This window comes from Corvus hawaiiensis, chromosome 1, assembly GCF_020740725.1.
Source record: "Corvus hawaiiensis isolate bCorHaw1 chromosome 1, bCorHaw1.pri.cur, whole genome shotgun sequence".
In the NCBI taxonomy this organism is placed as follows: domain Eukaryota; kingdom Metazoa; phylum Chordata; class Aves; order Passeriformes; family Corvidae; genus Corvus; species Corvus hawaiiensis.
In genome coordinates, this window is record NC_063213.1 from 60,276,886 (window position 1) to 60,300,032 (window position 23,147).

General features: G+C 38.0%; 1 protein-coding gene across 3 annotated transcripts in view; it reads left to right on the forward strand.

Moving 5' to 3' along the window:
- The window catches only part of LOC125327553 (macrophage mannose receptor 1-like), a 33,851-nt gene that overhangs the window by 5,091 nt on the left and 5,613 nt on the right, over window positions 1-23,147 (forward strand). For all 3 annotated transcript variants that reach the window (XM_048307171.1, XM_048307161.1, XM_048307180.1), the window contains 20 exons: window positions 88-234; window positions 1,383-1,565; window positions 2,454-2,608; window positions 3,744-3,857; window positions 4,744-4,859; window positions 5,822-5,970; window positions 6,832-7,031; window positions 8,307-8,434; window positions 9,723-9,810; window positions 10,811-10,955; window positions 13,253-13,288; window positions 13,386-13,549; window positions 14,044-14,111; window positions 14,909-15,009; window positions 15,333-15,472; window positions 16,576-16,690; window positions 17,340-17,521; window positions 18,184-18,286; window positions 19,682-19,911; window positions 21,848-22,013. In XM_048307171.1, the coding sequence (XP_048163128.1) occupies window positions 88-234; window positions 1,383-1,565; window positions 2,454-2,608; window positions 3,744-3,857; window positions 4,744-4,859; window positions 5,822-5,970; window positions 6,832-7,031; window positions 8,307-8,434; window positions 9,723-9,810; window positions 10,811-10,955; window positions 13,253-13,288; window positions 13,386-13,549; window positions 14,044-14,111; window positions 14,909-15,009; window positions 15,333-15,472; window positions 16,576-16,690; window positions 17,340-17,521; window positions 18,184-18,286; window positions 19,682-19,911; window positions 21,848-22,013 (2,730 nt within the window). The remainder of the gene's footprint in view (window positions 1-87; window positions 235-1,382; window positions 1,566-2,453; window positions 2,609-3,743; window positions 3,858-4,743; window positions 4,860-5,821; window positions 5,971-6,831; window positions 7,032-8,306; window positions 8,435-9,722; window positions 9,811-10,810; window positions 10,956-13,252; window positions 13,289-13,385; window positions 13,550-14,043; window positions 14,112-14,908; window positions 15,010-15,332; window positions 15,473-16,575; window positions 16,691-17,339; window positions 17,522-18,183; window positions 18,287-19,681; window positions 19,912-21,847; window positions 22,014-23,147) is intronic.

A 23,147-nucleotide genomic window follows, 5' to 3' on the forward strand; every position in this document is an offset into this window, starting at 1 on the left:
AGATGTTTCCACTGGTAATAGGATGTTTATGTTAATATTTTTTAGTAATTTCTTGCTGTGAAATTCTATTTTCTCTCTTACTTAAAGGAAGTCCTTTCCTACTCCCCGGGAAAATCTGTGGAGTGTTGAATCCCAGAAAGAATGCTAAATGGGAAAACCAAGCATGCAACCAGAGACTAGGCTACATTTGTAAAAAGAGAATCATCAGTTCAAAACCTGACATTATGCCCAAAGGTAAGTTAGTCAAATAAAAAGAAAGGTTTTTATCTGACTTCTAGACAGAGGAACTTGTATGCAACATTATTTTTCAACCAAGATGTTAGAAACCTTTGAAAAATACAGCTATACATGACACACAAACTTTTATATCCTGCCCTTTTCCTCCCTTTGTGTATTAAACATTCATATTATTTTGTTCCATCACTCTATCATTCAATCTTGGAAGACAGATAGTAGCTGCTCTGTCATGGTAACCAGTGCCAAAAGACATACTTGCATAAATGAGGTAGAAATATTCACATTTTCTCCAAATGAATAATTGCAGTTAGTTGTATATTCATGAAAAAAATCCTCCTCTGATGTCCGCAGTTTGCAATGCATTGGCTTCATATGAGCAGAGCAGGAGCAGCAACAACACTGAAACAGACCTTGTTGCATCCATGGGCCATCCCAACACACCAGCATGGCTCTGAACATGCCCCATGCAATAGAGGTCCACTGGAGACTGTCACACGGGAATATTGTAAAAGCTACTTTTAAAGAATGAGTCAAAATAAAGGAAGTAGAAAAATAATTTCAGAGAATTTTATTTCATTATTAGCCTTAAAAATAAATGCAGGTTTCTATTTTTAAAGCAAGATTAAGGTACATTTTTAAGAATTCAAGTTATAAAAAAGCTACTGAGAAAATATACAAAGTCTCCACTAATTTGCAAGGTTTACTGACCTGCAGTTATCAAAGAATTGCTTCATGCTTTTCCATACCTGAAAAATGTTTGTTTGCAAGAAACCATAGACCAGCAAGCAGAGCCCAATGCGAGCCACCACTGGCAGCACGAGACCAAGTGGCTGTGGGGAACAAAGAGAAGAGAGGCTGATGTCAGCTTTGGTCCCTCTTTCCTCACAGATCATTTTTTCAAATTGCATTTCTGACAAATTGTGGTTAAAGTGGTTGTCTGTTTAAGAATACTTCATTCTATTTACATATTTAGCATACATATTGTGCCTTAATGATATTTGCTTTTAATTTGAATGTGTTTTGCATTGCCAATTACAGCTTTATGTTTATTCATATTGTCCCATTTTTGTAAAGAGTACTCAAGAGACCTCATCCTAGTGTCCTTTATTTTCCTCTTGCTCTGAAAAATTGTGTTCTGAATTTAGGGGAATTGAGGCCTGTTCAGTGCACAGATGGCTGGTGGCCATACGCAGGTCACTGCTACAGCATTCACCGGGACCCCAAAACATGGGAAGATGCTATGTCCTCATGTAAAAAGCAAGATGGAGATTTGGCAAGCGTTCACAACATTGCTGAATACAGCTTTCTGGTGTCACAGCTTGATTACAGTGAGTATATATGTAGGCCTGTATTGTGTTTGCTCCATTGGTGACATAAAAGCTGAATTTCAAATTAAATATTAATGCTTTCTCTGACATATCACAAGTGAAAGACTGAATCCAGCTTACCACACTCTTTTACGTTGTTGCTGTTACATAAATACAGAACAATATCTATGTTTATCAAGAAATAATGCACATTGTGAAACATTATAAAGGAGGAGAAGAAAACAAAGATATTGTATTCTTTCCAGAGACACATAAAGATGTCTAATGATTGCACTTTTGGCACCTATATTCTATGTTCAAGGCTTTAGAACTGAGCTACAAATCTAGAAAATAAACTTCTCGCCGAGGTTCAAACCTCTTGCTGATGCTAATCTCTTGCTATATATAGAATATATATAGCTGCTAAGAAAACAATCTTTTCACTTCTGATACTCCTTGGATCTGTGGTAACTGGTCCTGACACTTGTTGCAGATGCTGGCCTTGGTGAACACACCTGATGGGCCAACACCAGTCCTCTAATGTACTGGAAGGCGTCTTCACACCTTGGACTCAGTATGATCTCCTGAGAGGTGGGACACTCACAGCCACTCAACGTCTTCATGCTCGGGACCATTTTGTTGTTCTGAACCACAGGAAGTTTGCAAAAATCTTCTGCCAGCTGTAAAGAGCCTTATGTTCATTAAAATAAGCATTTCTGAGTGGAATCTGATGTTTTTTCCACAGCACATCTCTTGTAGAGATCTGAGAGGAAACAGCATTTTTATAAAAGAGTGAAGACCACCTCTTGTGTACCACATGCCAAATTTATCAGTCCCTGCTTGTTCTGCATGTGGAAACGTTCACTGCACAGTGGACAGTAACTAAATCTATTTCTTGTCATGCTTCAGAGCCAACAGAAGAGCTGTGGCTGGGTCTGAATGACGTGAAGGCTCACTTCTACTTCGAGTGGAGTGATAGGACTCCTGTGACATTCACCAAATGGCACCGCAGGCATCCCACCTACACAAACGGTCTGGAGGACTGTGTCGCTATGAAGGGGCAGGTATAACATGCACTCATTTTACAGCAATGCAAATTAATAACTGCATCAACCCAAAATCACTTACTTGTGTGCTTATTAAGGTATCATTCATTATATTATCTTGAAATAGTTTTGCTCTAAAATTTGGTATAAATCACAAGAGAAGTTCAGAGGTCAGGAGACATCAGAAAGGGAGGAAGCATTTTTCTAGTTACTCCCTTCTGAAATTCCTTGTCTGGTGAAAAGTTTGATCCATAAATTTTGCATTAAATTCTTTCCCTTGGTTTCAGCAAAGTTTAAGCTCTGGGAGAGAAATGGGGATGAATTAGTTAATACCCTGTGTGGGTACCAGAGGTGCTATTTGCATACCTCATATTCCAATCAGATAGACAATTATGTCCCTCTGAGGGACTCATGTCACTGAGACATGGCATCAAGGTGCAGACAACTGGCACTAGGGCATGTTTCTTCACCTGCCATCTGCCTGCCAAAAAACTAACGTAAAATTCTATAGTATTTCTGACTGCTTGACTCACAAACCTTATTTTCTAACAAGATGTGATTGTTTGATACATTTACCTGCATGTGCATGCACACGCATATACGCACAAAATGTGTCACGAATTTTGAAAGAAACAAATTGAAAATGATGGTATGAAATACATGCTGTTACTGAGAGAACTTTTAAGTCATAGAATAATGTTAATGTTTGCCAGTATTAGGCACTAAACCAGATTTTATGGGGGGGGAGAGGGGGTGTGGGAAGGGGAAAACTTTTTTTTTTAAAGTAGTCAATCATATTCAGATTCTTTGATGGATAAAATAGTTAGATTTACTGCAACCCTATCAGATGTGCATTATTTCAGTTAATTCAGCTTTTTTCAAGAAGTGTAGTGAAATAATCCTGCTCCAAAAGCAGATCCATTAGCCCCAAATGAGATGGATCTTTACAAACCCTTTCATTTAAAAGTTATGGCAGGAAGTAATGATAAGACTTCAAAATGTTATTTTCCTTCTTTCATTTCAAAACAGCATTACAGATGTTTCTAATTTTTAAAGTAAATCTCCAGTTTGCCTTGTGAAGAAAGAGAAAAAACACTAGTTATGCTTATGGGTGCCCTTTTTTGACATTTGTTCCTTCTCCCTACTATTCTAGGATGGATACTGGGCAAATGATGTTTGCAATAAGCAACTTGGTTACATCTGTAAAAAGAAGCCTTCATCACAGTCCACTGAAAAAGAGACAATTGAGGACCCAGGCTGCCAGAAAGTAACTGCTCTCTCATAAATAATAATCTTCAAAAAAATGTAGAGGAATTAATTTACTAGTTCTTGCTTCTTTTGGATACTGTCTTTGTGTCTTATAGAAAATCTACTGTTGAGGAAACCTGGTCTCTTCCTGCTAGCAATTTACTAATATATGTGCATTTTTCATTTTTATCTGAAAATTCTCAAGAAAGTTGAGGTTCATTTACATGGACGTGAATACTGCCTTGCCCTTCATTCCCAGATGAACCACCCTGTAATTTGGAAAACCATTGTATTTGTATTGGTCAGCAGAAATCTCTGTAAAAGCAGGAAAAGTGGGGTTGTTTTACTGGTATTCCACCTTTCCACTCTCCCTGAAAACAAGCATTGTCTGGATTCCTCTTGGCTCAGAAAATGTCCTCACCCCTTCTGCTTGGGAGTGACAGGGGCAGCTTTGGGGGGCTGTGCTTGTTTGTGAATTCATTTCCATATTGCAATATTTTGGTATTTCATTATGTCTGATTGTGCAGCTCTGGACAGCAGGAGCTGCAGGTCCTCCTGAATGAATCACAGGCTCCTTATAGACTCAGTTTGCATAATCCCATCCCTACAGAGCACTGGAAAGCTACAGCAAACAGCACAGTCACAACCTTCTTTGAAAAGTCATGTATGCATAAAAGAGATGAAAACTAAGATCTTAATGTCACCTCTTAAACAAAAAGGCCTCCTGTAGGAGTGAACAGCATCAAAAAATAGCTTTTATTTATTAACAGATCAGCCCAGTCTCATCTTAGTTTTAAACTCAGCTGCAACAAATTGAGCATTGAACATTTATAAACAGAAGAGCAGAGAAATTTCTACATTGAAGTCTCTTTCTATTGCACATTAAAATCTTATGTTCGTCACAGGGTTGGAAAAGATATGGTTTTCACTGTTACTTGGTGGGTTCTGCACTTTTGACATTCTCAGAAGCAAATAAGACATGTGAACAGAGCAGAGCTCATCTAGCTACCGTGGAAAGCAGATGGGAAAATTACTTTTTAAAAAATCAATGCTTTTAATAGAGCAACTTGCAAAACTTTTCTGTTTTTTGAACCTGTCAAAGTGTTTTATCAGTGCTTTTCAAAAATTTTATCGTAGAAAAGCATGCAAAGTTTATCCATGCAGAAAAAAACCTAAACCAAAACAAATGCCTCAATGTTTTAGGGCTATCTACTCAATCCATTCTAGCAATTTTCAGATTTGAGGGGTTCTTGAATGAAACACTTGTCTCTTAGCTTTCAATTCATAATTAAAGCAACTTCTGGTTTTGGTGGGGTTTTGGGGTTTTTATTTGATTGTTGGTTGGTAGATTGGTTGGTTGGTTAGGTGGGTGGGTGGGTGAGGTTTTTTTGGTTTGGTTTGGTTTTGTTTTGTATTGTTGGTTTTTTTTTTCCGTTGGAAAGTAGATACTACTATTTTCATCTACTTATTCACAGGTGGTCTCTCATTATGATAGGAAAGCTTCACATTTCCTAAACTACCTTCTAAGCCAAATTCTGAAAAAATATAGGAAATCTTTCCCAGAACCTGCCCTCTCCCACAGCCAGAATGTATCATCTCTCATCTACCTACATCCCTGTCAGGCTTCAGAGGCTTCATGGCCCCTGAGGAACATGACTGCCTTCAGAGGTGATGGTAGCAAAGCTGACAGCTTGGTCTTGTCTTGGTGGTCTGCTTGGGGCACCTCAAAGATTTGGAAAGGGAGTGAAAAAAGTAGAATAAGACTAGAAGCCCATGTGAGCAGCAATTTGTGACTTTTCAGTTGCCTTCAGCTGAAAGGAGAAAGTTGTCCCTCATGACTGCAGTTTAAAGACTACCAGGGGTTTGCCTGAACTTCACTGAGGAACTGTTGTTTTGGGGTCATGTTTACATGCCTCTGTTTGTATCACTTAGATTAATATTGCACGGTAACAGGCTGTGAATGAACACTGTTTCCCACTGCAGAAACGAGCAAACCTTTCTGATTAGTCTGACGGGGCTGAGGTCTGAAAAATATTTCTGGATTGGTCTCTCAGACACAGAACAACAAGGGAGTTTCAGGTGGACTGATGGAGAAACTCCTCATTTCACACACTGGAACACAGCAATGCCAGGTAAGCTCTGCATGGGCTCAACCCCTGTGACAGGAGTGCAGCTGTGACTCACACGGGTTTGTGCTTTCACTCCCCTGGTTAGAAATTAGGGTGGGCTCTATGTTTTGTGCCTGTAGCTGCAGGTGGCCAGCACCATCAGACCTGTGTCTGACACCAGTGCAACCAGCACTGTCACAGCTGAGCTGCAGGTGCTAGTTTAAGTCAGCCTCCTGCCAAGGTGTACAGAGACAGGTTTTGAAGGCAATACTGTGCAGGAGTTAACAAAGTCCATGGGCTCATTTTTTTCACCATTTTTAACACCAGTAAACAACAACTCATCAGATTTAGAAAAATTATTCTGGACAGGGTTTTGACCCACAGTGTGAATATGTGAGAAATGAGCAGTGAACCTGCAGCTGTCTGGCATTTCAGCAATCCATATTAGCAGCTACCTGTGAGCTCTTGCCTTCACACAGCTAGTTATGCCTTAAAACAAACCTGTTGTACTTGACATCACCCTTCTTGAAATTGAGTTACCAGAATATTGAGAACTCCAAAGTACTTGTCAGGTCATCTATTAGATATGTAAATATAATCAAGAGCCACTCTCCCTGTGATTTCCCTGAGGTGGTAAGATAAGGAAGATTTGTTTTCTGAAGCTGCAAATCTCTGGTTTTGGCAAAGCTGTGTCAGTGAGGTTCATTGGCCCATATCTGGCCTCTGACAGGTGGTATTAAAAATAGTTTTATATCCAGGATGTTTTTTAATCTGCATAATCTGCACCTTCCTTTTCATAATCTTCTATGAATAGAAACAAAGGTCTGATTCCTTAGACAGCAATTAAGGCTTTCGTTTTACTCATTTCTTTTCCACATCACAAAGGGAGAGAGCAAGGCTGTGTTGTCATGGGAACTGGAATTGCAGCTGGATTATGGGATGTTGTTAGCTGTGAGAAGACATCAAACTATTTTTGCAAACAGCGGGCAGCAGGAGTGCCACCTCCTGCTTCTCCAGGACAGGTCCCTGTGGCCACCTGTGCCGAAGGCTGGGACAGAGCCTCCCAGGCAGACTCCTGCCTCAAAGTAAGTGTGTGTCCACCTTCAGTGGGAGTCTCAGCATGGGGCAGCCCAGGGGTCACCATGATGCTGGGACATTATTTGGGAATGATCTTTTCTTGGGTATTAAAGGGCAAGAAAACATAGGGGAAAAATCCACCAAATATAACAAAAGTCAACAAGGGAAAATGATGAACACAAAGTGCTAGAAATATGCTTTCTTTTACCTAAATTCCAGGTGAGAACCTCACGTAATTTATTTGCTTCCAGGAGTTTGGAACTTCAGAAAAAACATAGTATTGCATCTCAAGAGCTGGAAGTGTCATTTGCATAGGACAGTGTTTCAGAGAGAAAATGTGCCCCTCTGACAACCTTTTCTCACATAGCATGTGATACTCATAGTGATACTTTTGGATCTGCATTTAGCTGGCAAGTCTTCAGCAAGTAATGCTTTTGAGCATTCTCTTGATTTAGCTAAAAATGCCTTAAAAAGCTCTCCTTTTTGCAAAGGAAAAAAGGAAAGAAAAGGCAAAATAGACCAAGTAAATAAATATGCAGCATTGTTCTTCCATGTCTTTATGTAAGTATGCTCTCACTTTCTTTCTGAGGCTCTGCCTGTTGGGAGACCAGAGATGATTTTAGTCCTGTATTTACAAGGGTCTGAGCTTCTATGTCATGTGTAATTATCATTATATTGGTTCTGCAATTTACCAAATTATTGATTATCATTTCCATAAAACGTTAAGCATTTAGTCCTGTTAAACAAATCCTTAGTCCAAGAATATATGTTCTTCATGACAGAAAGTGTATTTTTTGTGTGCATGCTTGCACCTCAATACAAAAACCTCTTCCTCATCTAGGGTCCACGCTTTGTCAAACAATTTTCTGCATCCATACTATCTTTTCTAGTCCAACACAGACTTACCCTTCCCCTTCCTTTTCTCAAAAATCTCCTGCTTTCTACTTTGAAACACCTTGGTTGAGTTTTTCCATCTTTTTTTGAACCTTTCAGTGGTCAAAATTCTAATTAAGTTATAGATTAATTTTTTCTCCTCTGTGCATTCTGATACCTTTTATTTTCCTCAGATGCCTATACTACTTTTGCCTTATTTTAAAATAGATGATGCTAAGGAAAACATATTTACACTTAACATTTCTAATGTTCAATATTAAAGGCTTGGACAGGTGTCATGTTGTCTCAGTCAAGAGTAAAGGGGTGCTAAAGTGAGGCTGAATTTAATTACATATGTTTTATAAGCTTTGAAAATTTACTAATTTATTTTTACTTTTTGTTCTCAACAGTTTTTTGTGAGAGAGGGAAACCAAAAGAAGTCTTGGTTTGAGGCTGAAGAATTCTGTAGAGAAATAGGTGGAAATCTGGTCACAATCAATACAAGAGAAGATCAAGTTTTATTATGGCAATTAGCTTCGTGAGTACTTGAACAAGAATTCTTTTTCATGTTCCTGCTATGTTAAATAAAAATTACTTAAAACATATCTGGAGCTAAACAAGTAAGTGAATAAAAACAACCAAATTTTGAATTATGTTGGAAATTTTTCTTCTGGAAATAACATACTGTAACATTGCTTAAAAAACCCCCAAACTTTAGTATTTCAAAGAGGCTTTAATATTTTTGAAATTTTCATCACAGGTTTTAGCAAGGCTGTTCTCTAGATCTGCTCAATTTCTTACATGTTAGTCCCTCTCCCAAAAGGGAGAAAATAAAATACTCAGCTCTAACTGGCATTTTGTAACTGTGTGCAATTCTTACTTTAACCAACTCATTCAAAAATTGCCTTGAGTTACTGTGTAATGTAAACCAAAATTCAAGGACTTAGAGTGGAATTTTTCTGACTATAAACTGAAGACTCCTGAAATCAAAGAATAATTCATCGTAATTAACCTTTGGGAGCACTTTAGATGGCTATGTCTTGCTCATGATGTATAAACTGTAACATTATTTTCCTCTCAAATTAGACCTATATTCTGATTGTATTTCATAATGTCAAGACATGTCAACGACACATAATATACAGCTATTTAACCAAAACTGTTTCCCATATTGCAGAATTGAGGTTTACTTTCTCAAACAGAGTTAAAACTTTCATATTAAGAAGTTTTTGTGATCTTACCTTTCTTAATTTAAATTTTTTTTTAGTACTGTGAGCAGCTGAATGTGGTTTTACTAGCCTGTTAAGTCTCTTGCTTTAGAGTATAAAATTTTTGTGGAAGGAAATCTTTGTGTTATGCAGTGAATTAAATAGGACTCTTTCATTTGGTCCATAGGCATGAAAAGGTAAATAGCATGAACTATTATATAAACTTCTTAGGAAGGGCTAAGAAGCAAATGAAAGCAGTCAAAAATAAATTTTTGCTATTTTTTATTAGTTAAATAAACATCTATTTATGATTTATTTTTGCTAAAGCCTCTGTCTTTGAACTCATACTACAACCTCGAGCTGTGCTGCATCCACAGGGATGGGAGCTTGAGCTGGCTCTGGGCCACATCACTTTAACTTATTTTTAAATATGGGAAGTCTTAGCCCAACACAGAGCAGTATTAAACCCCCTGACAGAGTGCAGGGAGTGAGCTTCGCTTTGGGCCACAGGTCCCAATTCAGGTGTGACAGAAAGCAGCATGTTTCTATGCTTTTCAGGATTTATATCCTGGCCTCTCTTTCTACACTCATATATCTCTCTTGTACAAATTATTTTAGGGATAAAGGACTGAACACTCAGGCCTTCTGGATCGGTTTGTTTCTCTTAAATCCTGATGAAGGATTTGCCTGGATCGATGGCTCCCCTGTGAGTATTTATTTGCTGGATATTAATTGACCTTCTGTCTTTCAGAATATATATATTTCTTATTTTTTATGCCTTTTTTCCAATCTCTTTAAACTGCAGAGAGAAACAATGGTCTCTACACGATTCAATGTGAATCAAGCAGAAGCCATTTTATTGATAAACTACTGTCCCCAATATACAATTCTTGCTTTTCCCACACACGATCATGAATAATTATTATTGGTTAAGGCCTATTTGCATATGCAACTTTATGCTTTACGATTGGCTCGTGTATGTGTGTCACATCGTCCCTCATGTATGTCACAACTGACCTTCAGTTTGCACTTTCTTATTCTTTTCCTCCTTTGCTTGTTCCTCATTCACATCCTCCCCAATGCTGCTTGTTCCTTTCTCACAACCTTCCCATGGACTTTTTCCCCTGTGTACATGTTCAAGTCCTTCTGTCTTTCGTGCTCTGGATTTTCTATTTTATGGCTGGTTCACGATGTGTCCATTTTCTAGTAAAAATATGGTTTCCCCATTAAACCTTCCTCAGGTGCATGGCAGCCCTTTATCCAGTAGCTGAATAGCTGCAGTGCACTGTCTTAGCACAGCATTGCCTCTGTTTCATCCCTGGTACCATGTCATACCCCACCTTTGGCAGTCTGTGCTCCTACACAGAGCACCCCAAAACGGGCACTGCTGTATGGCAGTACAGGGAAGCCCAGCCAACAATTTTCACAAAACAAGATAAATGTGACTCCCTCTGCCCATCAGTTTTTCTTTCATCAAATACAAGGTTTTCTATACTATGTAGTCTCTGCACCTTCTTCAGGGAGTGGTGGGGAAGTAACCTGACCAGCATGACTTTCACAGCCCTCTCTGGTCTGTTTGAACTCCTACTGATCTGGTAAAAAAGGTACTTGAGACAATGAGACACTGAAGTTGTGTCACCATGGCAATCTCAATTACTTTTATTCAGGTTGAATCACTCAGTAATTTATATGTATTTCCAACACAGGTAATTTATGAGAACTGGGATGAAAATGAACCCAACAACCATGGTGAACTTGAGCATTGTGTTATGCTTAATAGATCACCCCAAATGCGCTGGAACGACTTGCGGTATGAACATTTACTTAATTGGATTTGTGAAACAAAAAAAGGTATTATTACTTCCCCATTTAATTGGAGCAATAAACCCAGGTTTAAAAAGAAAATTTTATGGATTTAAACAAATTGAACGTAAGAAAGATACTGGGAATTGTTCATTTTAAAACCAGTTGCAGTGAAGGCAACACATAAACCAAGAAGAATGAATTGAGGTATTTCTCTTGTCCTTGGATGCAGGATGTTAGTGTCCCTACTACTTCATCTCTAGTTTTATCTCTTTCTGCCATGGGTTGAATAAATTTGCAAAGCAAAGGTACTTATCCCCTCTCCTTTCATCTCCTCCCTCTATTTCTGTCTGCTTCAGGCTTACCCAGGATAGCCGTAGATGTCGGACAAGAGAGTTCTTCCTACAAAAGGGACAAGAGCTTGGCTTCCCACTGTGAGACAAGTAATAGGAACCAAGAGAGGGATCAGTTGCTATAGGAACCAGCAATTCTGAAAACCTAATATAATCAAAAGTGGAGGCTGGTGTAACCTTGGTGAACTCCTGCATCCACCAGCTTTGCCTGGGAAGCAGGGTCCCAATGCCAAGACTCCTACACTTGGTGCCAGGCCCACAAAATGGACCTGACAGATGCTGGGGTGCCCACCAGCAGGAGATGAAAATGGGGTGTGCTTGGGCTGCAGACCTCAAGTGAGAGCTGATAGTGAAAGAACTTGTTTTGCATACTCAGTCCTACTTCTACATCCCTGCTTCCTGGTTGTAAACAGTTTGTATGCATCTCCATGGAGAAGGAGATTTTTAAAACCTTCTTGAAATGAGAAGAAAGTTGGATGCACACTGGGAACTACTAGGGTGCACAATAGGGAGGGGAAGGGATAAGCAGTTATATAAAAACACTGAGTGTATCTAATATTTGATGACTCTGCCAACAAAACCCTTGAAGGATGAATGAGGCACCATGGTAACATTGAAAAATTGCTTAACCAGAAAGGAAGAATCACTTTTGGTAGATTAGTCACACAAACACAGCATCCAAGCTCTGATTTCTGCACACCAGCTCGAAGCAGCACATCCTGTGCAGCCCTTTTGGGCACACTGAGCATGCTGCTTTGGACAGATGTGGCTCTCTGCTCTTGGTGAGATTACTCAGAAGTTCAGAAAACACAACACAAAGACTCTGATCAGCTTATCTTGATCCTAGATGAACTTTCAAAAGCAAGAAAAATTCAAGAAATTGATCTTGTGAATCTAGATTTTGTGATGATCAATGTGAGAGAAGACATGCTCAGAAGTGAATTACCTTATGTTCACTTAAGACACACATTTACAAAAGATATTCCAGCTGTTTGAAAACAATGAATGTTACAGTTATGTTAGCATTGAACAATAAAATCAAAATGACCAGAAGTATATAAATTAATGATGAAGATATTGAAATAATTTTAGTTCTATTGTTCTCTCAATTATTAAGAAGAAAGCGTTTAAAAGACCCCAAAATAATTTGACTTGATTTTTCTTTTTTTTTTTTTTGCTTATTTCTCATCAAATTATTTCTCATCAAATTATTTCTGTCATTTCTATAACACTGTGTTTCTTGCCATGAAACCACAGTAGAAATGGAGCAAGCAACAGAATTAGTAGTCCAGAAGTACAAAATAACAGGCATTCCTATGAAAGCAGAACTTCCTTTGAGAGGCTATAGCTGGCTCTGGGAATAGCAACAGCTAATTTGCTTCCTCCTGGTCCAGCCTGTAACTAGAAACTTGGGGTCAATATCTATTGGCTCTCCATGACTCTTAAAAACAGACTGTCCTAGTAGACATCAAGTCATCAGGAAAGCAAGAATTCATTGAGGCACTGGAAGTTATGCCTGATATTAACAATAAAACAGCATTAAGTTTTCAGTACTTGTGGGTAGTCTACTACTATGCAGGCAAGATTTAGAATTTACTATATTGGATTATGTTATTTGGCTCTAGTCCCAAGAATTTTAAAAAGATTAATCATAGCATGTCAAGTGAAAATACTAAAATAATTTTTCAAAGTAATATTTGTTTAACCTACTACAAGTTTACTGTGAATCCTGGATTTTTTGGATACAGTTCTTTTGGAGATACTGTAAAGTACATATTTTTCATTAGCTAAATGTTTCTAAATTATATACATAATTTAATATGGCAGTACATGCTCTAAATTATTGAAAATGCATTAGCTAATTCATAGTTTGCTTGATGGGTTTGGTTTTTCCCTCTATTTTACAAAGCACGTGAAACTACATAAAGCAAATCTCTCCGAAATTTTTTATTTTATTTAGGATGTTGCTTACTACAATCTTTTATTTTACAGGTACACTGGTAAAGCCTGAAGCAAACTACAGACTTGGTAGGTTTCTTTTCTCTTTCACAAAGATTACTGTACAGTTTTCAGACTTTGTACAGACCAGATAGGAAAATATTATATATGATTCTTTATCTTTCAGACTATCAACTCACCAGTGATGGATGGATTATATATGAAAATAAGCAGTACTATTTCAGCAAAGAACATGTCCATATGGCAGAAGCACGGAGAATTTGTCAGAAGAACTTTGCAGATCTTGTTGTCATTGAGGAAGAAAGCAAAAGACGATTTCTATGGCAATATGTAAGCAGAAAGCCTATTAATTATAGTTGCATTTTGAAGCAGACCAGATGATAAAATAAAGGGAACATACTAAATATTTAGCAAGGCTGGAGTCCTGAGCTATTTTCCTACATTACTTATTTATAGAGCAATAGATTTGTTCAGGACCTGTAAAAAAAGGCGTTGTTTTTAATAGGTAGAGGAAAATGGCATGCAAATATTAGAGGTGCAGAGAAGGATAGTTCTGGCCCGGGTTGCTCATCTCTTCTAATTTATGCAGTGTTCAGCACAGTGACAATTGCTTTCCTGTACAGAGGGCTCTTCACTCCAGGATGTTCCACATATACCTGTTGCTTGCTTGAAACCTGAGTCTGAACCTACAGTTTCCTTCTATGAGGCTCAAATTCTGAAAAAAAAAGGGGAAAAAAATCACAGGCATGGTTAATTGGCTTTCAGATTTTTGCTTGACATTGAGGAACAGTTTATTGCTTAACTATTAATTACTTTTATTTTAGATGTACAGAAAACACAGAGGAAAATCATATTTCATTGGCTTAGTTGTCAGCTTTGATCAGAGATTAAGGTGAGTAAAGGAAAATGTAATGGACAACAAATGATGGTAATTTCATCTCACTCTAGGGAGCACTTCTGTGTGCACTTTCGTCTTACAAGTTAAATGAAACTTGTTGGGCAACTGACTTCTGGATAGTTTTCAGGAGCTGTCTCACATCAAAAGTGTTACATTCTTCTATATTTAAGCAGAGAAATGCATTTTCCTTCCAAATTTGGGAGAGAAAACCCAATAAAAATTAATGGCTAAGATGCAGCTCACTTTATGTCTTACACTGAGAACTGCAACCCTGCATAAATAGTGAAAGGAAACAGCTAATTTTAGGATATTATTTACCTGATCCACTTTTGACATCAACCTAAGGGTGAGATTTACTCTGACCAGATCTCCAATGGCTACAGAAAAGGGCCAGGAGGTTTTGATAAAATGTATGTGAAAGCGTTAAATCAAATTAACCCCAAGTGGTTCAAGTTATGTGAGCTGGAAGCAAGAAGCATAAGCAGTGTCTCACCCAACAGCTTTCTGAAATTTCTGTCAGGAAACTTGTTTTAACAATCTGTTTATAGAAGACTTTCAGGAGGACATCTTTCTGGGATTTAAAGGATGTCCATACACTGCCTGGAATATGGTAGTACTAAACAGATGAGAGCAGCAGTAATGCTGTGGCTGTGTCCTCTGCAGGATATGTAGAGCCTTTGCCCTCTGGTCACTGCTAATACCTTGTGTAGCCCTCTGCCCAAAACAGACCTTGTGACTGGCTGATTGCTGAGATGTCTGTCTGGCAGACACTGTCCCCTTGTTTCTTCCAGATGGCTGGATGACACCCCAGTGAATTATGTTGCCTGGGCTCCAAATGAACCCAATTTTGCAAATAATGATGAAAACTGTGTGATAATGTCAGAGGATTTTGGTGAGTAAAATAGCAACAAGAAATATTTGGGTAAAATTTAGCATCAAAATCCAAAATGTTTGGTACAGACTTAAATTTGAAGCTACCCCACAAAGAGGTAGTTCAATAATACTGACATTTTTTCTTAACATGCTCAAGTTTGAAACAGTGCTATCACTTTTAGGAAAGAAGTATATTTTAAAGGAAGGAGGAGTGTATTTAGGTAAATGTGTTTCATTTGTGCTTTATGAATGCCATCTGGGCCTGACTGCTCCAGTGGTTGTACAAGTTTTCCTGTATTCTGTAATATTTTCAGTGATTTTATGTATTCCACTTCTTTACAGGCTTTTGGAAAGACATAAGTTGTGCTGTGAAAAATGCCTTTATCTGTGAAAGGCACAATTCAACTTACTCAGGATTTGCTCCTACTGTACTTCCACCTCTGGGAGGATGTCCTGAAACCTGGCTTTTGTTTAACAATAAGGTACAGTAATAAATCTCAGCCATATTTAGCAGATTTGCTATAGGTGAAGAAAACAACTATCCTTTTATCTCATTAAATAAATTCCTCTATACACCAGTTTACTAAGTGGTATCCTAGTTAGCAGTGCAGTGAATTTTCAGGTTGGCAAATTTGTAACTAAATCTCAAAAGAAGGTGATTTTTATGTTTGAATTTATAATTTTTATAAATGTCTCTGTGCCTTTAGCCATAGTTACTTTCCCAGTTTCTAGATATTCCTGCTTATTTTAGGCATACTTAGAAATCCTGATACATTATCCTTATCTGTAAGTGTAACCCTGTTTCTCTGAGTAAGACAGATGAAAAAACGAAAGGTCACACTTTTCATAAGTAATCAGCTATCACAGCAACTCATCTTAAGCTGAGTAACACGAACAGCAATAGATGTCAAATCAAATATAAAAGAAAACCAAGCATTGCTTTCTGCTAAGTTAAGCAAAAAAACCTGGACATATGAATTTTTAAAAAACCCCAACAAACAGACTAACAGAGGAAAACCACAAATCAATTCCACAATGCAATCAATAGGAAAAGTTTTTATGCATTCAAAGGGCATGAAGAGAGAGGAGCCATGTCTTCTGTCCCACAGAAGATACACAACCACACAAAAAATATTTTACACTGGTATTTAGGAAAAACCTCCATACAAAAGGGCACTTGTTCCCGATGCTGTTCCACTCATGTGAGTTCTCATATGAGCTCTCCATCTGTGGTATTTAATTGAAAAAACTTGACCTGAGAGATTATTACCTGCTTCAAATTAGGTTCACAATCAGGAGATAGTTCCAGTCCCCCAAAAATTCTACTTTTCAGTAATTTAATTCCTCAAAAGCTTTGGCAGTTGTCAGCTCTTTCCCAGCAGTGACCCCACAGGTTTTTAAGTACTGTGCACGTATCTCTGGGGTTGGCTGGGTCTCCTTCTTTCAGGCTGACAGTTTTGTGTTTCATCAGATCCCTCATCTGCAGCTCTTTGCATGCAGGGACTAGCACGGAATTAATCCAGATCAATGGTTTTAATATTCTTTGCCACCTGAAAGTCTGTCTAATTCTTTACTCTCTCCACAGTGTTATAAAATATTTGGATCCAGAGAAGATGAGAAACTAACTTGGCACTCAGCAAGAAGTGTTTGTAGAGAATTAGGGGGAAATTTGGCCTCTATACACAGTGATCAAGTGCAAGGTATGACATCTGAGCCTTACAGCCCTATGTATGAAACCACACGTCACCATCTAAGGATGAGGGTGAACCGACCCCCAGATCTAAATTGCATCATCTATGAGGGAAGACCAGGAGGTGTTTGATCCAGAGGGAAGGCTGGAGTGAGATATTATGACACTTCCCAAGTTTTGGCAAACATCTTATGTGGAAGGAACAGAATATTCTGTTCCCCATGGCCTTGGAAGATGGGATAAATTGTAATAGTTTATAGTCATGAAATGCTCACAGATATTCAAGCTAGACATTAAACAAACATCCACCAGAAATTACATATCTGCAGGTGATGCTCCCTTGGGAAAGACAATACTTTTGAAGTCACTTTTGGCCCTGATTTCTATAATATTTCCATGCAGCCTAAATAATTTAAATCAAAAATGTTTTCCTTTTTTCCCTCTTTTTTTTCCCTGAAATCAAACTGCTTCAGTTTGATTACCCATTGTAATTTTTCTCTTTTACCATTAGCTCATAGCCAAACAATACTGAAGTTGGTATTTCCAATATATTTAGAAGATGATTGGTTGTTTTATTTGTAATTTGATTTACATTGAATTTGAAGAGACGAAAATCCTCAGGTATTTTTGTTTTATTTTTTTAATCTATTTTCTATTAGCCTTCCTCACCTTCCACCTAAACGATGTTGCCAGTGGAACATGGATTGGGCTGAATGATATTAACAGTGAGGATACATATCTATGGACAGATGGAAGCGTTTTTGACTATTCAAAGTGGGCACAAGGATTCCCATTCAGAGATAAATTCACAAGGGTTGACTGGAAGTATATTACAATACAGGTAAAGAGAAATAAATCAGAAAATGCATAACATAAATAACATACTCAAGGTTCGAGTACCCAGCCTAACTTCTGTCTCAGATAAGATCTTATTTTCAATTGCTTAAAGCAGAAGGCAACTGAATATTTCAAAGATCAAATTTTTAAAGCTGTACTCAGGAATTAATAGACCTGTTTAGAGTCTAGGCTTAATCTCATTCGTTTGTCAAAGTCTAGAACTGCAGAAAAGGAATGCTTTACTATCTTTACCACTAGAAATAATTACACTTTTTATAATTATTATATTTTACTGAAAATATTCAGTGTTTTTAGTTGTGATTTTTATTCTGGTTTATAGTTTTTCCTTGCATGATGAGAATCCAAATGAAACTTCAACAAATTCAGTACAGATTACCATTAACTACATAGTAAAAATAACTTCAATGCATTCCAAGGAATTTTAATAAACTGACAGAAGTTCTTGCAGCAATCTGCCAATGAAAGTACATTTGCTTAAGATATATAATATAATGCATTTAATTTCCAACAAGCAATACATGAAAAGAAGAGCCAGAAAATTAGAAAAGAAAGCTATTAGCTTTTTGTCCTCATACCTATTTCTGTTATTTTGCTTGGAATTTTGCACTTTATCAGCAAAAATTTTATTTTTTATTTTTGCGCTAGACTGATTGTATTGAAATGACAAAAAGATCTGTAGATGATGCAGGATTATGGCAAAATACTGACTGCCAGCATAAAAAAAGCTATATTTGCCAGATGGACAGTGGTAAGTTTTATTTTTCACTTTTTTTTGTTGCAAAACATTTACTGAAAAATCCAACCATTTAAGTCCTCAGTTGTAAGTGCACAGCTTTGGCTATAGCAGGCAGGGTGAGAGAAGCAGGGCTACTTTCCTGGCTCAGGAAAGTAGACAAAAAGGCACTCTGGGATAAAGGACTATAGAAAATATTTTGCTTTACGACTTCTCCCCATCAGCACACCCACCACCACTCAGAAAAGCCAACATTGCCTACCCTGCAGACATCCACACTTAATCAGATGCTTGCACATGGCATGTAGACACTTTGAAGACAGGATTCACCATCTTCATCATAAGAAAAGTGCCCAAACCAGGTTCCTAGAAGGGCTATGCCTTCAAAATGCCTGTTTTCTCTATTAACAGAAAAGTTTAGTCATCTGTGCTTTACCCAATTATCATAGATCTAGGAGCCTGAATCCAGTTATTTTGCAAATACAAAACAAAAAGACAAATCCCTCAGTGACCTCCAACTGGGGGTTAACTGAGGCCAATTAAACTGATTAGTTTGCTCATCAGTCTGTAGAAAGGCCTTCCTAACACAAGAACAGCAATACTCAGAAGGGAAAAAGTTCCAGTTTTCTTCACGAAGCCTTAGGGTGGGAGACACATCCGGAGCAGAGCTACACTGCAGAGTCTGCAGGAACAAAAACAGGGAAGTGCTGAGCAGCAAGTTAAAATAGAGGAAGAAGCCACAGCTGGGTCAGATGATTCACAGCTCTGTCCCATGCAAGGGCAGAAAGCTGCATGAGAGTGACACTAGCAAAAAAAATTGCCAGGGCATCCTCAACAGTGACTGAACACAAAGCCAGTTTATGTCTTTTCTTCTGTCCCCATCACTAATTCTAGGCCTTTGCCTTCTACTTCTGCATATATAATTTAAGGTACAAATAAAGTTTCCTTTTTCACTTCATTCTACAAGGGAAAGATGTAGCAGCAGGGCCACAAACTTTGCTTAGAAAAAAATTATTTTGAGACTGAAGCAGTATGGAGATAGTCCTGTGCTCGTGCCTGGGAAGAAGTTCACCTGCACTGAGGTGGGGGGACATGGAGAGCTCTGGGGGAGGATCATGGTGAAACCAGTATTCACATCATTTCATCTGGTCAGTGTATGTTTATAGGTACACACAGCTCATTCTCTGCCTCTCTCTAATCCCTGTATGTGTTTTTACACCATAGTTTAAAATAATTCCAAATTGCCATTAAAATAATTCTCTTTGGTATTGTGTGAGAAATGCTGTTACTTGATGCTTGTGCTGGCACACCATATTCATCTGTTACTCAAAAGCAATATTGCTATCCAGTACCTAGTAATTTTTCACTGTTTTCTCCTCTTCCTCTCAAATTTGTACCTCTTTCCTACAGAGCCTGAACTGTTTCATCCCACAAGTGGTCCAGATTCTGATTTTGTCCATTATGGTAACAGCAGCTATTTAATCATTCCTTATAAAATGGATTGGGAAGAAGCAAGAAAAGCATGCAAGGAGAAATCTTCAGAGCTTGCCAGCATTTTTGATTATTACAGTAATATATTCTTGCTGCTGCGGGCAGTGCAATATGAAGAGCCCTTATGGATTGGGCTCAACAGCAATGTGGTAAGATTAATAAATTAATATTTCGTAAAGTTAAATGTTGTTATTATTAGCAGAAGAATTGTAGCATGAACAGATTTAGAAACCTAGGACTGGTGGACAGTCTCACATCTTTTGACTTCATCTATCTTAAATCATTAAACTCCATTTTAGGCAATGGAGAAGGATGAGAACCTTTGGCGGTGCTGGACTCTCTTTACTAGTTCTGTGGGAATCTTGGACACCTAGGTAAAAACATCTGGTAAACTTTCAGATGGCCATTTTTAGGTCAGGTGACCCCTACTCAAAGGATCCAAGATGGTCAGTAGGGCTAGTGCCTCTTGATCATTGGCAGCTGTAGCTTTTCCATTACATTTTGGTTCAGAAGGGTTTATAGGCCAAACCACACACCTTTGAGCATACACTGTTTGTTACACCTGCTAGGTCCCAAAGATTAAAATCAGTAAAAGTTATACTGTACCAGAAGTAGTGAATACTGAAATCAAGTTCCACCCCTTTGTAAGGGAACACCTGAGTGAGAATCAGTCTTATTAGCTCTGTGACTGAGTGACAAATTGAGCTTCAGCTTCCCTGGTGAATATGCAGTTGCTAAATGCACTTAACTATCATGTTTCTATTGCATTGTTCTTTGATCTGACTAAAACCTCTTGATAATAACAAAGCTTTTGCATCTGTCATAATCATCTTAACCATTCATTGTTTTTACTAGTTGTCATTCCACTCTAATATATAACATAGCAAAACGTGTCTGAAATTCAGTATACCTAGGGATACTTGTAATAAATATTGTGTAAAAATAGCATTTCCAGTTATATGATGCAGCAACACTCTGATAAAGCCCCTCAGAAGGCTACATTGTCTGAAACAATGAATTTGTTGCTGAACAATACGTATTTCCACTATTCTAACAGTATGTGTCCCCCCACCAGACCAAATGCTCACATAAGTGATGGGTAGTCACCAACCTTAAAATAAATCCTTCCACTTGCACAAGTCCACAGGGCATCGCTGCCCAAACCAAAATAATAGTGTTAAGTCCACTTGATATCAAAGTTGGTTGTTTTTACAGTCACAGAAGTATGATTTACAAAGCAGCTAAAATTCCATTTTGACCAAGTTTGAATCACCAGACATTCCCCTGGTACTCATAAATGAGCCATCCGTGACTTTGCAGAGTGAAGCTTTGTGGTTCCGCCTGTTCCCCAGGAAGTGACTGATCTTGCCCTGATGATGCCAAGCTCAGTATGACCTTGTGTACCTGACACCTCTCTTGACACAGCTATACACTGGAGTGAGACCACATCTTATCCCCCTCTTCTTATTGGCAGCAATATATTGTCTGTGTCTGTGTGCTTTTCCTTGTAATTCTTCTGATTCTTCCAGGAAAAGAAAAAAGGGGAGGAGGGAAGACTAAACAAAGACTCAAGAAGTCCTGCTCAGCGTATTTCTCATTTTCTTCTTAAAAAGTAATAATTTTCTCAGGTATCTCATAGTGATAGCTGCAGTTTACTCCTAAGTGTTTCTCCTCAAAACTGCTGGAGCTTAGAGTCCTTGTTTGGTTGCCAACTCTGAGACCCATTTCCACCCAAGCTTTCCACAGGTTTCATGTTCCTATGGTCTTGCTGCTCTTCATGGAGATCTGACTCCTCTGGGATGGGAATTCCACCTCACAACGTTGCCCAACAAGGGACTGAGTCCCCAGGGAGCATTATTTAGCCTTCTAAACACTTCCATGGGCTGTTCCAGCATGCGAGCCATACTGCTGTGTCTTGTTTATATGTCGCTGAGTCCTGATTCAACCAGTATTTTAACAGTACTAGCACAGTACAAACTGAGCTGCCTGTATCACTTTGAAAATGTGCTTCTGTATAACTGCATTTATCTGAAACAGCAAATGAGAGTGTAGAACTGTTATGTTAAATGTCTGTTTCAATTTTAGAATTATGGATATTATAGATGGACCGATAAAAGGAAAATAAGTTTTTCTAAGTGGGACTATGGAGAACCAAGACAGAAAAGAGTCTGTGTCTATCTAGCACTCTCTGGGAGCTGGAAAACAGCACCTTGTAATGAAAAACATCTTCCTGTCTGCAAAGAATCTGAGGGTAAGCAATGGCAATGACTTTTGGTTTTATGGCAGAAACCTTGCTTTATCTGCTTTGACTGAATTGCAAATGTCTAAGTATATATTGAGGAATAAGCCTGAGTATGTAATGTCAATACCTTTATTTTGCATTCAGATGTTTTACTTTGATGGAGTTGACATTCACCAGCCAAGATCCTTCCATTTTAGTGGGCTGGAGTGATAGCTGCCATGGGAGCAGGCAGACAGATCACAGAGATTGTGGGAACATTAGACATTTCACATTGAGTCTAGAGTGTAAAACTGGTTCTGCTGATGGGGGTTTTATGCGAAGGTCTGTAATTGATGAAATCCACTGAGTATAAAACAGATTTTTTTTCTTTGACATATACACATCATTCCTTCACTGGTTGTTACTTCATTACTATTAGATTCCAAAATGTGGATAAAGGAGAAAGAGTTTTATCATATAAAAAAGGGTCTGTTACTGGCCCAAACAAAAATTCATACTCCACAGGGTTTCTGTGGGTAGCACTGAGAAATACTACACAGTAAAAGTTGCAGGCAAACCTCAAGATGGGACCGAGCTTTTTTGCTTTCTCATTTGTGTTAGAGTAACATCTGTTAGCTCTAGTGACACACACCTAATGAAAATACAGAGTTTATTTGGGGGGTTGAGGGGGTTTTTTGTTTGTTTGTTTTTGGTTTGGTTTGGTTTGGTTTGGTTTGGTTTGGTTTGGTTTGCGGTTGTGTTGGGTTGGGTTTTTGTGTTTTTTTGGTTGGTTGGTTGTTTTTTAATTTCTTTTCTAGGCCATGCTCTGAATTTCATAGCTATTAATTTGCAACTTTTGTTTTAAAAACACATGTACTAATCGACAATGTCGCCATTTCTTTCCATAATGTCATTGTTTGTAGGAAAATGAGGGGTTACCACATAAATATTCAATAAGCCTCAGATTATTCCATGCTTTGTCAGATATAAAGATATTCAGAAATTTTATGTAAGGATTGTTATCTTGAGGAAAATATTAAATAGGAGATTTCTACAGTAAACTAGGGTTTATATGATATTTCATTTAAAATAAAACTTATTTGAACTTCTTGAGAGTTTGGGAGTTTTCTAGGAGGCTTTTTTTCTGCTTTTTAATGCTTCTTT